Here is a 15680-nt window from a genome sequence, read left to right on the forward strand (position 1 = left end):
TGAGGAGCCCCAGCCCCACAGCTAGATCCCCAAGCCCAGGGTTCCAGTGCCAGGAAGATAAGTCCCTACAATTTTTGGCTGCAAAACCCAGAAGTGGAAGAAACTTCTGGAGACCCAGGCAGCTTCTCTTAAAGAACTGACACATGGACTCACTTACTCAGACTCACTCCCTCTGAGCTCCGGCACTGAGAAAGCAGCTTGAAAGGCACCAGTGGCATACAGGGAGGAACTGAAGTGTCTGGCATCACGGGGAGAGCTGGGGACAGCCTTTTCCCAGACAGAAAGGCGGATCATTGTCCCTTTTCTGAACCCTCTTGCCACAGAGCCACTGAACAGCAGGCTGGTGCCATATCTGAAACTCCATCAATCTGGCTAACACTTTGCCATGCCCTGGAGATCCCCAGAGACTCTATCCCACCCAACTTATGGGCCCACCCAAGCTGCTTTTCCTTATGAATGGCTGGTCTTGGCTCATGATTGATAACTTCCTAAATCTTCTCAAACAAGCAACAGCCAACCTCATGAGACCCCAGTCGCCCATACCTCTTGCTAAGGGGCCCAGGCCTGGCACTAGCAGCAATCGGCCTAGATTCACAGCTTGGCTTCACCTGGGAATCTCCAAGCCCAGCGTAAGTAGCAGCCATCTCAGATTACTTTATAGCTCAGGCAGAGTGGCCCTGGGCAAAACACAGGTGGGGGCTGACCTTGGCCTGCACCATCTAGGAAACCCCAGGGCCTGAGCACACAGTGGACAGCTACAGATCATGTTGGATCACCACCACTCTCTCCTCACACAGCTGATCCTGCGAGGAGGGTGGAGGTTGATGGTCAGTGGTCACAGCCAGTTGTTGCAGCTGATTGGCCTGGATAAATCCCTCCCATTGACCTGCCAAGAGTAATCAAGGCTCAACTACAAAAGGAGGGTGTACTCAGCCCACATGAAGGGCAGACTGTGAGTACCCAGCTTGGGTGATAGGGGAGGTTTTGCACTGTACCCTACAAGACACCTACTACATTAGGCCATGCTATCAAGACAGGGAGTCATAGCAGCTCTACCTAATACACAGAAACAAATACAGGGAGGCTGCCAAAATGAGAGACAAAGAGACGTGGCCCAAATGAAAGGACAGATCAAAACCCCAGAAAAAGAACTAAACAAAATGGAGATAAGCAATTTATCAGATGCAGAGCTCAAAACGCTGGTTACAAGGATGCTCAAGCGTAAGAAATAGAGACATTAATGGTCTATTTTCAGGGATATAGACCCTCCATATCACCCTGCTCAGGCTCTGTAGCTTCAGCTTCACTGGAGAGGACACTCCAGCGTCATCTCAAGATGTCGATTCAACACGGGAGGAGACAGATACCGTGTCACTCCCGAGTCGGACTGCACAGCCATTCTCGGCGGTGCAGATAGACTCTTAAGAAGCTACACCATCGTCTCTCGAGACGGACAGCTGCCAACGATAGTTAATGGAAAACGGCATAGCAGACATGCCCAACCACAGGGTGTTGGTTAGAGGGTCTCTAAGGAAACGGGAGAACAAAGAGAGGACAGGATCCATGAAAGAGGGCATGGCAGGGGCTGGAGACCTCCGTGACTTGCTGCGAATGCCATAAGAACAAAGGGAGAAGAGAGTAACCAATCATTTTTTAGACACGATTGGAAAGATTATCCCTCCCATAGTACTCAACCAATGAGGAAATGGGGGAAGGGACTACCTCCTCCAATTAGGAAATAAAAACCTCCGCCGTACCCCCACTGGGTGTGCCTGCCTTCATACTAACAGATACCTGATCTTGCAAGACCGACATTAAAGCCTTGCTTTCGCTGTGCTCTCTGTCCCAACTCCATTTCTTGAGTTTTGGACAGGTGAGTGTGTTCCTCACTTCAAGGAACTTAGTGAGGACCTCAACTGTGTAAAACAGATCTAGTCAGAAATGAAGGATACATTAATTAAAATAAAGAACAATTTACAGGGAAACAACAGTAGACTTAATCTTCATTGTATTTTTCTCCTCACTTGAACGTGGTTCATTTTATGTGAATTTCACCTGTTTAAAATAAAAAATAAAGGATTCAAGTAGAGAAAGGACTGGGTAGGCAAGAATTAGGAAGCTCAGTGCTACTTCACGTTTTCAGATTGATATGCAGTGAGCAATGCTGCCTGATGGGGTCACACATGGCCCTCAGACCAGGCAACACACATGCCAGCCCCACAGAGTCCTGGAGGCTCCCCTGGCCAAGGGCTGGGTTCCAATGGGTCTTCATGCTTGTGAGATGTTCAAAATTAAGAAGGGGATTATTTCACATGCTGAGCTTTTCTCTAGACTTAGTAGACATAGCTGAGGAAAATCAGGAATATTAGGGAAGCATTCTTCAACATTTCTTTACACCTAGGTTGTTCATGTCATATGCGATGTTACTCAGACCTGAGGTTCTTCATAAAGACACTCAGGGCTGATTAAAAAGCTGAGTGCTTCCCTTTCTTACTCTCTCGAATCCATAATCCATAACCACTTTTGTTATAGGCTGAATTGTCGCCCCCTCCCAAATCTGTATGTTGAAGTCCTACACCCCAGAACCACAGAATGTGACCTTATTTGAAGATAGAATCTTTACAGAGGTAATCCAGTTAAAATGAGGCCATTAGGGTGAGCCTTAATGCAGTATGGCTGGTGTCTTTATAAACAGGGGAAATTTGGATACGAAGACACACGTTAAGGGAACAAGCTGTAAAGAGAACAGGGACAAGACAGCCATCTCCAAGCCAAAGGAGAGAAGCCGACAACAGATCCTTCCCTCACAGCCCTCAGAAAGAAGCAACCCTGCTCACACCTTGATTTTAGACTTCTGGGCACCAGAACAATAAGACAATACTTTTCTGTTACTTAAACCCTCCAGTTTCTTACACTTTGTTAATGACATCCCAGTAGCTGGTCACATGGAATCAACACATGGTCCTTTGAGATTGTAGGCTTCCATAGGATAGGTCCTAGGAACAAATAACTTTGTGGCCTCAGCCCCTGACAGAATCATTGATTGTTTGATTACATTCCTTAATCCACTTAAACCACTATGATTACAGCCCTTAATAAATGCTCTGATAATACTAATTGCAAAGAGGATGTTGAAATCACGGCTTTAACACAAATCATCACCTGCTTGAGGGAACTAAAATATGGAGAACTTGTACTCAAGCCACTCCAAACTCAAGCCCAGGCACTTATGAAAAGATGGGGAGCAGGACGTCTTTGTGGCCATTTACCTAATTCTTGTAAATGTGCCTCCTGTGCCCTCCTGGGGACTGAAATGTGGCCATTTTAATGCAAAATTAATTGTCAACTAAAAGACTGCCACTGCCTTCTCCCTAGTGATTACCTCACCCTCCAGCTAGTCCTCCTCTTGCTCTACACCTCGTTAGCAATATTCTAATTATCATAAATGATTTCAGCATCTCAAACCCAAAACACAACCCCTTTTGGTCAGCATGCCCCTGCTTTTTAATTGTTCTTACTCACTGATTTCCGCAACAGGAAGGACACTATTCCTAGCATTTGTTAATTGTCACTTTCATTGTCATCATCATAAGATCACACTTTGTATACATTTGATATATGCTTCAATTTTACACTGAATTCTTGCCCTGGCTGGTGTGGTTCAGTGGATTGAGTGCCAGCCCATGAACCAAAAGGTCGCTGATTCCCAATCAGGGCACATGCCTGGGTTGTGAGCCAGGTCCCCAGTTGAGGGCATGTGAGAGGCAACCAATCAATATATCTCTCACACATGGATGTTTCGTTCCCTTTCTCCCTCTTTCCCCCTCTCTCTCAAAATAAAATAAAATCTTAAAAAACAAACAAACTCTGAATTCTTGGCATAAAATTAAAAATCCTATCTTTAATGTCATGTCCAGAAAGTAAAATGTGTTGTATCTATTTCTCATGGAATCTCAGTGTAGAAAATTTCATATTCTGAAGTGGCCTGAGATATATTTTGATGCAGGAAGATATAAAAGTAACATTCCTAGAGATTAATTTTCCTTCTCTCAGGATGTGCTAGCTTTACAAGTACTGAGCAGTGAGGCAGCCATTACCCTCCCTTAAACACACGGCTTCAAATGACCTTTCACTGAAGGTGCAGACAACCTATCAAAAAATGTCTTCCTTCATAGGATATAAGGGATGTATTAATATTCGAGGGTGATGGTAAAAAAGTGCCACAAACTGGGTGGCTTAAAACAACAGAAACTTAATTCTTTCAGTTCTGGAGGCTAGAAGTTCCAAGTCAAGACGTCAGCAGTGCCTGTGCTCCCTCTGAAACCTGTAGGGGAATCTCCTTGCCTCATCCTGCCTTCTGGAGGTTTCCTGGCAATCTTTGGTGTCCCTTGATTTGAGGCTGCATAACATCAACCTTTGACCTTGTCATTACATGGCCTCGCTGTGTGTGTCTTAACATAGCTGTCTTCTTAGAAGAACACTAGTAGGACTTCCTCATAACTAATTACACCTGCAACAATCCTATTTCCAAATATAGACAATATATAGAGGTACTGGGTGGTAGGACATCAGCATATATTTTGGGGGGGACACAATTCAACCCATAACAAAAGGATAAAATAAACTTCACACACTTGTTTTGTTTTGTATTAATCTTAGAGAGAGGAAGAAAGAAACATTGACTTGTTGTTCTACTTGTGTATGCATTCATTGGTTGAGTCTTGTATGTGCCCTGACCAGGGATGGAACCTGCAACCTTGGCGTATCGGGACGACACTAAGTGAGCTACACGACCAGGCAGCACACATTGAGTTTTGAGGGAAACTCATAAAGCAGCCTTTTTGTTTAATGGAGAAAAAATTGTATTAAATGAAAGTGCATAGAATATATACATATATTATAAATACCCATGTAACCCCTACTGTTCCTACCAGAGAAGCCCTGTGCACCTCTCCTTCATTAAAACCTTCCTCCAGGACCCAACCAGCACCCCACAATGCATTTAGTTGTCATGCCTCCTTGTCTCCTCCAATGTGTGACAGTTCCTCTTTCTTTATCTTTACGATCTTGATATTTTTGAAGAGCACTGGCTACTTTGCAGGATGTTCCTCAATTTGAGTTTGTCTCTGAGACTTCCTAATCTTTAGTTGAAGCTACACATCTTGACAAGAATCCCACAGAATTGTGCCCTTTTCAGTACATCTCATCAGTTGGTACATGAAGGTGGTGTCGTTAATTAACCATCAATTTAGTACTTCTCTGTTTTAATCTTGTGGAGATCCAGTGAGACTGCACATATCTTGTCACTTGACATGTTTTGCCCACTACATTTAGCATTCATTGATGACTCTTCCAACAATTCTTGTGTTGTTTGATTTTCTCGTACATCATGACTTCTGCCTCTAATTGGTATTCTACTATAAGGAAGAGCTGCCTCCACTCCATTTATTTGCTCAATCATTTACTTGTATCATGAATATTTTACTCCATGGTTCATAATCATTACCTTATTTTTTTAAGTTGTCCCAAATTTGGCCATGAGAAGCAACAAGTTGGCTCCTGTGTCCTTTGACATATGCCTCCTCCTCTCACTTTAACAAAGGTAACACTTATTCACTCTCCTGGCACTATAGATTTTTCAGGATAATTTCCTAGTTTCTCTGCCCCATCCCTGGAAATCATCCATCTTCCCAAGGAGCCCTAGTTCCCTTTATATCTAAGTACTAGGTATGCTCACTGCTACTGAGGTGTCTTTGCTTTTAGGTCCTGTCTGTATGTATACTCACAAACTCACCTATCTCTATTTCCTCACATATCTGCACATATAAAAACCATAAGTTCCTAACATCTCCAATTCCAACCCAACACCAGAGTTCATTTGTACCTTCCCCAACTTTTATTTCTAAGTCCTTTCTCAATGAGAATCTATCTCTGTTTTCATTAAGGATCTTTCATTGTCCACAATACGTTTGCTCCATCTTAATAGGAAAAGTTATTTTTAGAAGTGCTAACCCAGTCCCCTTTACTAACCAGAGTATACTATTTATATATAGGTCACTTTGTCTTTAGCCTTACGGTTTACAGTCAAAACCCTGTTTTCCAAAGTTGCAGGTTGTATGCTGGTTTTCTTTCCTATCCTCTCACTGGTAACACAGATAAGTCAGTCGTTCATTAGTTTGTAGTTCATTTCGAGTTCCCTGCACATCATGGTTGATTTTAATTATTTCTGGAGTACGTGAGACAGTACTATAGTTCTGAGACAGAGCTAAACAAAAATGTACACTGAGAGAGATACCACTCATCCCAAATACCCCATTCCCGATCACTTTGCACTCTGTATGCACTCACTCTCTGTGGGTAACCCACCTCATTAGTTTCTAGTTTACTCCTCCTGTTTCTTTTGCAGAGATGAGCAGATAGATGCATACTTTCTTATATTGCCGTCTTTATTACACGAAAGAGGGTAAACTGTAGACTCTTGCACTTTGCTTTTCCCACTTAACAGTAAATCCTGGAAATCATGACGGTTCACAGAACTCTTCCTCATACTTTTTACAGTGATGAAGGACTCCACTATGTGAATTTACCAGTTTATTTTATAGGAGAGTGCTCCTAAGTATAGACATTCAGGTCATTTCCAAATATTTTGCAATTACAACCAATGCTGCAATGAGCAACCTTGTGCATATGTGCTTTTGCATTGTTGGAGGGTATCATCGTGGTAGTTCCCTACAACTGGGATTGCTGACACACAGGTGAAAGTATATTTTTGTTTTATTAGGTACTGCCAAGTTTTTATCCAGAAAGGCAGTACTAATTTGCACTTTCATTAGCTACATGAGTGTTTCACTAACAGAATGTGCTATCCTCCTTCATTAAATTTCTTCTACTCTCATAGGTGAGATAGCAATTGTTTTAATCTGCATTTCTCCATGTCTGAATTTTAAAATATATACTTTAGGGACATTTTTATATCATTTTTTGGTGAATTGACTTTTTCCATTTGGTTTTTGGTTCTTTGTCCTTCAGTTTTTAAGAGTTGGCCTCATGATTTTGTAAAGCTAATGAATGTTGAATATATAAACTGGCACTTAAAGTTTCCCATAATGACTTCAACCAAGTATGGACCATTATCTAGTATATGCTAATGCAATATGAGATGCTGTACTGTCAGTCAGATTCTATTTTCCTTTGAACACTAAGCACATATAAACTCTAAGAAACACAGGTAGATATGCTTGTTTGTCTATTTGCATAGTCAGTTCTTTTTATGAAAGTTATCTTTTTTATTACAGTTTTCTTCTTACATTATTTTTTAGCTCATATAGTCAAATTCTATCCTACCAACCTTATTACTGAGTCCATATGGGGCTTCACTACCTATGAGAAAATCAACATTTAATATATTACAAAGCCAGACATAAATTTTTTGAGCGATTAGACATATTATTTACATTCCTACCCTCTTGACTACTAGAAGATAAATAGGGATATTTTTCCTGCCAATAGGATATTTTAAAATAGGAAATACAAAACAGTACAAAGATTCAGTTAGGGTCCCATATTCAGTGAGGCAAAAGTAGGTTTATAGTTGTTTTAGAAAATACAATAATAAAACTGTTTTGTGTACTCACAACTGTAAACCTACTTTTGCTCCGTGTATTGTTAAATTGTTTATCTAATTATATGCTACTCTTTCAAAAACCTGCTCTCCATTCAGCTGTCTTAAATTTGGAAGACAAACAGAAACACTATCTTTATGAAGATTACAGCTTTGGAATGTTACATGTTGAGACATCAAAAGTTTTATTTCTTTTAGTGACTGATTTTTTAGCTCTTAAAACATGTCCATATGATGCTACAAAATTTAATCAAAGATTAAAGAATCAATTATAGTATAAAGATTTAATTACAGGTGCCACTGTTACTGTAATACATTACTTGTGATAGGGATAAAATGAGCAAAGAGTAGAAAGCAGACAGTAACACTGCTTTGTCAATTGACGTAAGTATATGAGACAGGTAGAGAAAGTGGTACTAAACGAGAGAGAAGTCCACTCACTACTCATCCCTGGTCCCAGGCTTGAGGTGAGGCAGGTTAAGATTGCTGTGGTAGGAGCTGTATTTGAGGACTCCATCTTTTCCTAGGGTATTATAGTACATGTGCTGGTGTGTCTTTTTAAAAAAAATTTTTTATACCATTAGTTGCTCCTCTTATACTTGATTTATAAAATAAATAGGTTAGACAGCATGGAAAAGAAACAAATTATCCTCTGGAAAACCTAAGAGCTGTTTAAAAATAATATCCAAAGAATCATCCTCCTCTTGGTATAGAGCAGAACATCTTAGTTGCCTTAACTTTTTCTACTCATCACTAAAGAGAGTGAATGGTATGATCAATGGTTTTGGTATGACCATTTTAAGGAAAAAACAGTTTATAATAAAAATACTAAAGAAACACCATTTCCTCTCACCTTTCCCTCTGCCCTCCAGGAGCTAGGTAAAACAAAACTAAGATAGGTGATTTTGCACAAAAGTAACATTAAAGCTTTAAAAGAGCACTGTTAAACATTCAGGGAGGACCTATACGAAGTTGAAGTCATGAGTGAATTGAGTTAATTTTATACTTAAGCTTCTTTATAAAGCTTTTTTATGGTATAAATGTGCTTTTGTGCTGGTTGAGAAGTAGAAAATATTGCTTACCTTAACAATAACAAAAATAATTTCGATACTATTAATAGTTTCATCACATTTTAGCAAAATTTTCAGAAACAGCATTGCCCTGGCTGGTGTGGCTCAGTGGATTAAGCGCCAGCTTGCGGACTGAAAGGTTTCTGGTTTGATTCTTGGTCAGAGCACATGTGTGGGTTGCAGCCCAGGTTCTCAGTTGGGGCACAAGAGAGGCAACTGATAGGTGTTTCTCTCCCTCTCTTTCTCCTTTCTCTAAAAATAAATAAATGAAATCTTGAAAAATAAAAAATGGAGTTAAACACTCTGATTCTTTAAAAAATATGCTTAGATACGTGTAAAAGGTGTAGCTGGACTAGAAAATACATTTAAAAATGATGTGATCGTAATAAATAAAGAACACTTTTACACATAGGATTTTATTTTGCACTGCTATAACAATTTCATTATAGACCAAGAAAGGAAAAAAAAAAAATAGATAAACCACCACACATGAGTAAGTTACTAAAGCTTTTCTACTTTTTAACAGAATCTTCCATCTGGTAGATTTACTGCCATACATATCCCCTTCAGAACAGACAAGATGCTTACCATATTTTATATATTATAGGCTACCACTAAAAGAAAAATTTTACACAGTCACTGTACATCAAGGTTGAAAAACTGTCCTGCATGAAAAATCTAAGAAATCATGTGAATTAAAAAAATTACTGTTTTTAAGGAAAAATTAAAGTCCTCATAATGTGCCATGTAAATGTGGACATTCAATCTTCTTGGAGTTGCTTAGGTGTACGGAGTTCTCGCTTCTGCCCATTTCATTCATTATACTGTGTTGTTACCCAACGGTATTCATTAAGGCAAATCAATCCTTTTCTGAAGAAGTCTTAAAGAAATTGTGGACAAGTAGCAAACTTTTGGCATTAAAACAGGTTAACACATACATAGCCTTTATAATGTACATTAAGCATATTTTCTTTGGACTAGTGACAAAAAAAGATGAACATGCTTGCTAACAACATCAGAAAGTTTAAAATTCGGTGTCCAAGCAATTTCTAATAATGCTTCAGTAGTTTTAAGCTCTAAACAGTTTAGAATTTATGCAAATGCATTAATGAATTCAAGCTTGGCAAATTACACCCAAGCAAGTTATTAAACTATATATACAGAAAGTAAATGATAAATACAGAATTAAAAGAATCCTTCTGTTTTTCCTTATAGCCTTGAAAACTGACAAACTTTTTGAGGACAGTTCCATCAATATTAAACATTAGGCACCCACAGGTGTTGGGAAACCTAACTACACAAACCGATTTAAAATACTCAAGATGACTTTTTAGTGTTTAATTCAGTTCGTAGGTAAGGGCACAAGACAACATTTAACAAAAATAATCACATCAATTGACCTAGAAATCAAATGCAAGTAGATATGAATACAGTCTCCAAAATCTGTCTTTTTAAGTGAACATTAACCATTTATTCAAAGTTATACAAGAATTTGAAAGATTAAAGTCTTCTGTGACATAAAGTCATTTAGAATAGTTTCATGTCTCAGCTGAGGAGGAGAGGATGAAATAGTGAGTAAGCTCCATTTGGGCAGCGAGACGGTAAAAACAGACTCAACAGCAGCCTCCCCCGGCCTGCTGTCCTCCCTGATTGCCTGCATGTGTGGCGTTAGTAGCAGCATGCTGAGGGCCAATTTTAATGCCATTTGCCTGGAATAAAAGACAAAAAGATAATAAATGTAACTGGATCCAAGAAAAGTCCATTTAATTCTTAATGACAGAATTTTACCAACAACTCAGAAAAATATTAAGGAGATTTCTGCAACAATTAAAATGATCTCTTAGGGGATATTTCTTTTTAGAAACAATATTGCAGAAATATTTCTGAAAATAATTCTTTTTCATACCAGGTACTGGGTGAACAGAAACTAGACAATGCTGCTTTTCAGGGAATTCTCACAATGGAGAAAATGTTTAAAACAATTATTGCAAGTCATCTTTATAGAATAAAAACATGTAAAAGCCTATGCTGCTCTAATACAAGGTCAAATCTTTTCTCTAGACAGCATTTCTCTTCCATGTTGAATCAGCTGTACAGGCTAAGGGCATATGAGTGTTCTGTGTCATCAATAATTTCTATGATCCCCAAAGACATGGCAGCTTGCCAAGAACCCACACACAGAGCAGTTCTTTCATTCATCAAACTCACACTTATGTCTTAACCCTCACTCCCTCAAGTGGATTTTACCTAAAAATACAACACTTTGAGAAAAGTAATACAGTAGCTTCAGAAATTAAGCTCTTAAGGAAACTTTACGTCACAGTAAATCTCAGATTTATAGTGCTTGGCAGTTGTTCTGCAACAGTAGTAGCCTTGGGGTTTCTGGCACTAGCTCAGTATTGACAGCAGCTGATGTGGTTTCTTTTCGCTCTTTTGACTCCTCTTTAATAAAAAGCATGCCCTATGGCTCATTGGTTTTGTCCCCTCTGGGCTGGTAGCAACTTCTTGAGGAATCAAGGAGTCAGACTTGGCATTAGGCCAAATAAATCGCACGGCCTGTTGGCTCCTGACAGCACATTACAATCAAAGCTGCACCAGGCACAGTACAGCAGTCAGCTACTATATGAAACCAAACAGAAACAATGAACGTGCACTTGTACATAGAGGCTCAATTACTGTTCAATTTATATGGCATTAGTCTCTGAATGGTGTCACCTTTAAATTAACTCAAGATCTATTGGCATATAAGCCTACAAGATAGGATTTGGAAACCATAATTCTCCAAATTAAAACAAACAAATGAGAAAACAAGTACTTTTTTGAAAACTTAGGGAAACTGCTTAGTTTTAGCAAAGAATATTGAGGCAAATAATACAGAGCCTCATTTGTGTATAAGGCCAAGAGACACACATGCAATGGCTTCCTAACACAAAATGCTTTCCTAAAGGCAACAGGGGGAGGAATCAAGAGTTTTTTTCTTGGAAGCAAGTCTTAATACAGAACCGTAAAAATGTTTATGTAACAGTAAATGATATGCTATATACATCCACACAATAAAAATGATGACCATTAATAAACATTGACTTATAGGCTTCAAAGCTTTGCATTTTATCCTAAACATGTTGATCAAAACTGGCTCAAAATAACTTTACAAAAACAAATAAAAAAACCACAAAATAAAAACGAATCAATGCCAACTGCCCATTATATATATATTAATGTAGTTTCCTGAAAATATGCTATGTTATATTGGGAGTAATTTCCAAATTGGGTATTTACTGCTTTTGTAACAGACAACAGGGAGAGCATCTTGCTTTAGTGACATAGTGCATGCATTTACACAACGAGAAAATTATTCCCCAAAGCAGATAACACCATATGGACATGTGGATGAAAGCGGATTTCCTTTTCTCTTTGAAGGATTTATATTATTTTGCTTTGCTTACAATAAATGGATAGGGTCACTTACTTTAATCTGTTTGCACAGATAAAGTGATGCTCTACTAGAACATAAACATTTAACTGTTATAGAACATTCAACAAATTTTCAGATGATTAGAAACTGATGTGTTAACTCACACCACATATCCATCTTCGAAATTAAAATAAAATCATGAATCTAAGTAGTAATTAAAATCCAGTTATATGACTGAAACTAATGTAAAATAATAGTAAATATAAACTGTACTTGAAAAATAAAATTAAAAAAAGAAACATTAGCCCTGGTTGGATAGCTCAGCTGGTTAGAACACTGTCTTGACAGGCCAAGGTCAGGGCACATACAAGAATCAACCAATGAATGCATAAGTAAGTGGAACGACAAATCGATATCTTAAAAAAGCATAAAAAAATAAGTATTAGCCAATATTTTTATATGTATATACCTCATTATTAATGTCAAAGACTCCTTCTTGGATTTTTTCATAAATTTCTTTTGCTGTATTAATAAATGCCTGAAATAGAAGGTGGAGAAATTAGTTCAAGTTATTTAAAACCACAATAGTAAAAGAACATTATATAAAAGCTCTATAGAATATCACAAAGTTCAACATAAGAAAAATCAACCAATGTAATACACCATAGTAATAGAATAAAGGACAAAAACCACATAAACATTTCAACAGATGCAGAAGCATTTGACAAAATCCAACAATCTTTCATGATAAAAACACTCAACAGAGTAGAAAAGGAACTTCCTCAACCTGATAAACAGCATCTAAAAAAACCCCACAGCTAATATTATACCCAGGGTGAGGACTGAAAGCTTTCCCCCTAAGATTAAAAACAGAGCAAGAATGTATGTGAATGTTCATTGGCATTATTAGCAGAAAGGGCCAAAAAGTAAAAACTATACAAATGTTCATCAACTGATGAATGAAAACCAAACTGTGGCATAACCATAAAATGGAATTTTATTCAGTCATAAAAAAATGGAAGTACTGATTCATGCTAAATGCGGATAAACCTTAAAAACATTATGCCAAGTAAAAGAAGCCAGACATAAAATACCACATATATTAGGATTCCATTTATATGAAATGTTCGAAGAGGTCAATCCATAGAGAGAAAAAGTAGATTATTGGTTGTCAGGTTAAGAGGAGGAGGAGGTGGGGGTTGGAGAGCAACTGCTTATGAGTATGGGGGTTCTGTTTGGGGTGAGAAAACTGTTCTAGAATTAGTGATAATGGCTGCACAACTTTGTGAATATACTAAAAGCCACTGAATTGTACTCTTTAAAAAGGTATATTTTATGGTATGTGAATTATACTTCAAAAGAAAAATGTATGATGGGGATGGGGGTTGCCATAACGTTAAGAACAGCACACAAGAAAAACATGTCAACTAGATATACAACTGCATTAACTTCCATGTTGATACTAGTTTACTTTTGGCAGTTACTGTTCCACACAAAACCCTTTTTGCCAGGACAATATATTATTTAATATAAAGTTTAAGAAGGAAAAATCGAAGGATGCTTATGATAAAGAGATAAAAAGGCAGCTCAACTTCTATGCCATGTTGAATAAAGTTTCACCCTTTTCCCATACAGCACACTACTAAATTGACAAAAAATTAGTATTAGAATATTGTAACCAAATTAAGCTTCTAAATAAAATTAACTCACACTCTATAGTTATACAAAATATTAAAATATTTATGCAAACATTGCCAGTGCTATGGAAGGTGTTTCTAAATTAGCAGATTTGAGAGATCACAAAAAATAGTATTACTGTCAGGTCCTCTTTAATTAACATTCTATGAAAGTTCATAAAGAAACTTATTCTTTACTACCACTGATACAGACTTTATTCAAAATTTAAAAAGTAAACAAGGTTCATGGAGAGGTACAAATCGTACCTTTCGTCTTTCTACCCTGGAAATATCTGACTGCTGAACTTGCCACCAGAGCTTTTGTTTCCTAATTAACAGGACTGATACGTTTTCACCTTTAAAGGCCTTACAGCTCCCCAGAGTAATCAATCTACTGCAGCTCAATTACTGCACCAAGAACACACCAGTCAGTGAAGGAGATGTGAATGACTGTGGCAGCAGCACAGAGATATGAATATGCATAAACTCTAAGTGGCTGATCAAATCATCAGAGAGGGTCATGAGAATTTGCAGCAAAATAATGAGAAGAATTAACCACTGCAGATTTACAAGGCACTTCGGAAGTGAGTGCATTTTCATGTGTGTGCTGGAGTTACAGTGAAGGAGAAACCAGCTTTTTAGCCAACTATGAATTGATTTACATTCCTCAAAATTGAAGTTATCCTAATAAAAAAAATTTAACTTTATTTCCAATAACATGTCAATTACACTGATGGCCTTAGAAACTAGGCTAACTAAATATGGAAGTCAACAGAATCATAAATTCACAGGGCTGGAATTCCTTATAGGGGCACCCACATATATATATTACACTAGAACATTAGAAATACAAGGTCTCATAAGTGAGTTATACCTTCATATAAAAAAAAAACCCACATTTGTTTAAAAGTCATTATTAAACATGCTAATTTATGCAAATAATTTTCTTTGCTAATTTGTTGATGAATGACATTAAAAACTGGCTTAAGAAAGCTATGCTACATAAAATTTTCCATGTCACTACTGATTTTGTTACCTAAATAAGTACTTATTATAGAAGATATTATATGAATGGTTTGTTTTATCTACATCATAGCAAAATTTTTAAAAATATATTAAGTGATTAATTAGTGATCAATTTTAATGAATCCTCAAGAGTTTAAAACCCAATGTGACAAAAGTAGACATTAGTATACCTGTTTTAAGAGTATGTGGCTATGAACTGAAATTATCCATTTCCCAAATATAATGAACATTAAGGCTTATTACAGATCAAATGAAATTTCTAAGCGCCTTAAGTGTCGCAGACAATTACCTATCCACTAAAGTTGCAAAGCCTCTCAACAACTCAGAAAGACAAGAGATACATATCTGTTACAGTAACTGGCCAAATTTTTCTTTAATTTCTTATTTCACTCTAGTCACTAAAAATCAAACTCCATAAATATTTTTCAAGGTAGAGATATAACATTCTAAAATATCTCTAGAACACAGGGGAAAAAATGAGGAAATTAGCAATAAGAAGTTAACTAAATATCTGATACTACAAAGGCTTTATATTAAAAGCTCATACTTTAATAGGACAGTCTTAACTTAAAATTTCTCCCAATTTTAGACAGAATTGTAAGCAGTTTTATCTTTTCTATTTCCCAGGCTATAGAAGCAAATTCGGGGGTGGGAGGGCAGTAAATAAAGAGAGCAGGCAGGAGGGGCGTGTCTGTGTGCATGGTAAGTGGGAACGAGCATGTGCGGCATTAGGGGAAGAGGCATTGGTGGAACTTGCACATAGAACCAACAGACTTGTGCAGACAGCTCCTGATGGCTGAGTACGTGTTAAGGACAATGATCCAAGTTATACAGGAGAGAAGTTTGGTATTTAACATAAGAGAAAATACATT

The 15680-nt window shown here is 37.6% G+C and overlaps 1 protein-coding gene across 1 annotated transcript in view; it reads right to left on the reverse strand.

The window, feature by feature from the left end:
• Positions 1-9091: 9091 nt before the first annotated feature.
• Positions 9092-15680, reverse strand: part of RAB2A (RAB2A, member RAS oncogene family) — a 97323-nt gene continuing 90734 nt past the window's right edge. Inside the window, 4 exon segments of the mRNA XM_090283656.1 lie at positions 9092-10255; positions 10258-10315; positions 10317-10400; positions 12576-12644. Coding sequence (XP_090139782.1) covers positions 10230-10255; positions 10258-10315; positions 10317-10400; positions 12576-12644 — 237 coding nt within the window. The 3' untranslated portion in view covers positions 9092-10229.

The sequence above is a fragment of the Furipterus horrens genome, unplaced genomic scaffold (assembly GCF_987537825.1).
Source record: "Furipterus horrens unplaced genomic scaffold, mFurHor1.1.pri manual_scaffold_7, whole genome shotgun sequence".
In the NCBI taxonomy this organism is placed as follows: Eukaryota; Metazoa; Chordata; class Mammalia; order Chiroptera; family Furipteridae; genus Furipterus; species Furipterus horrens.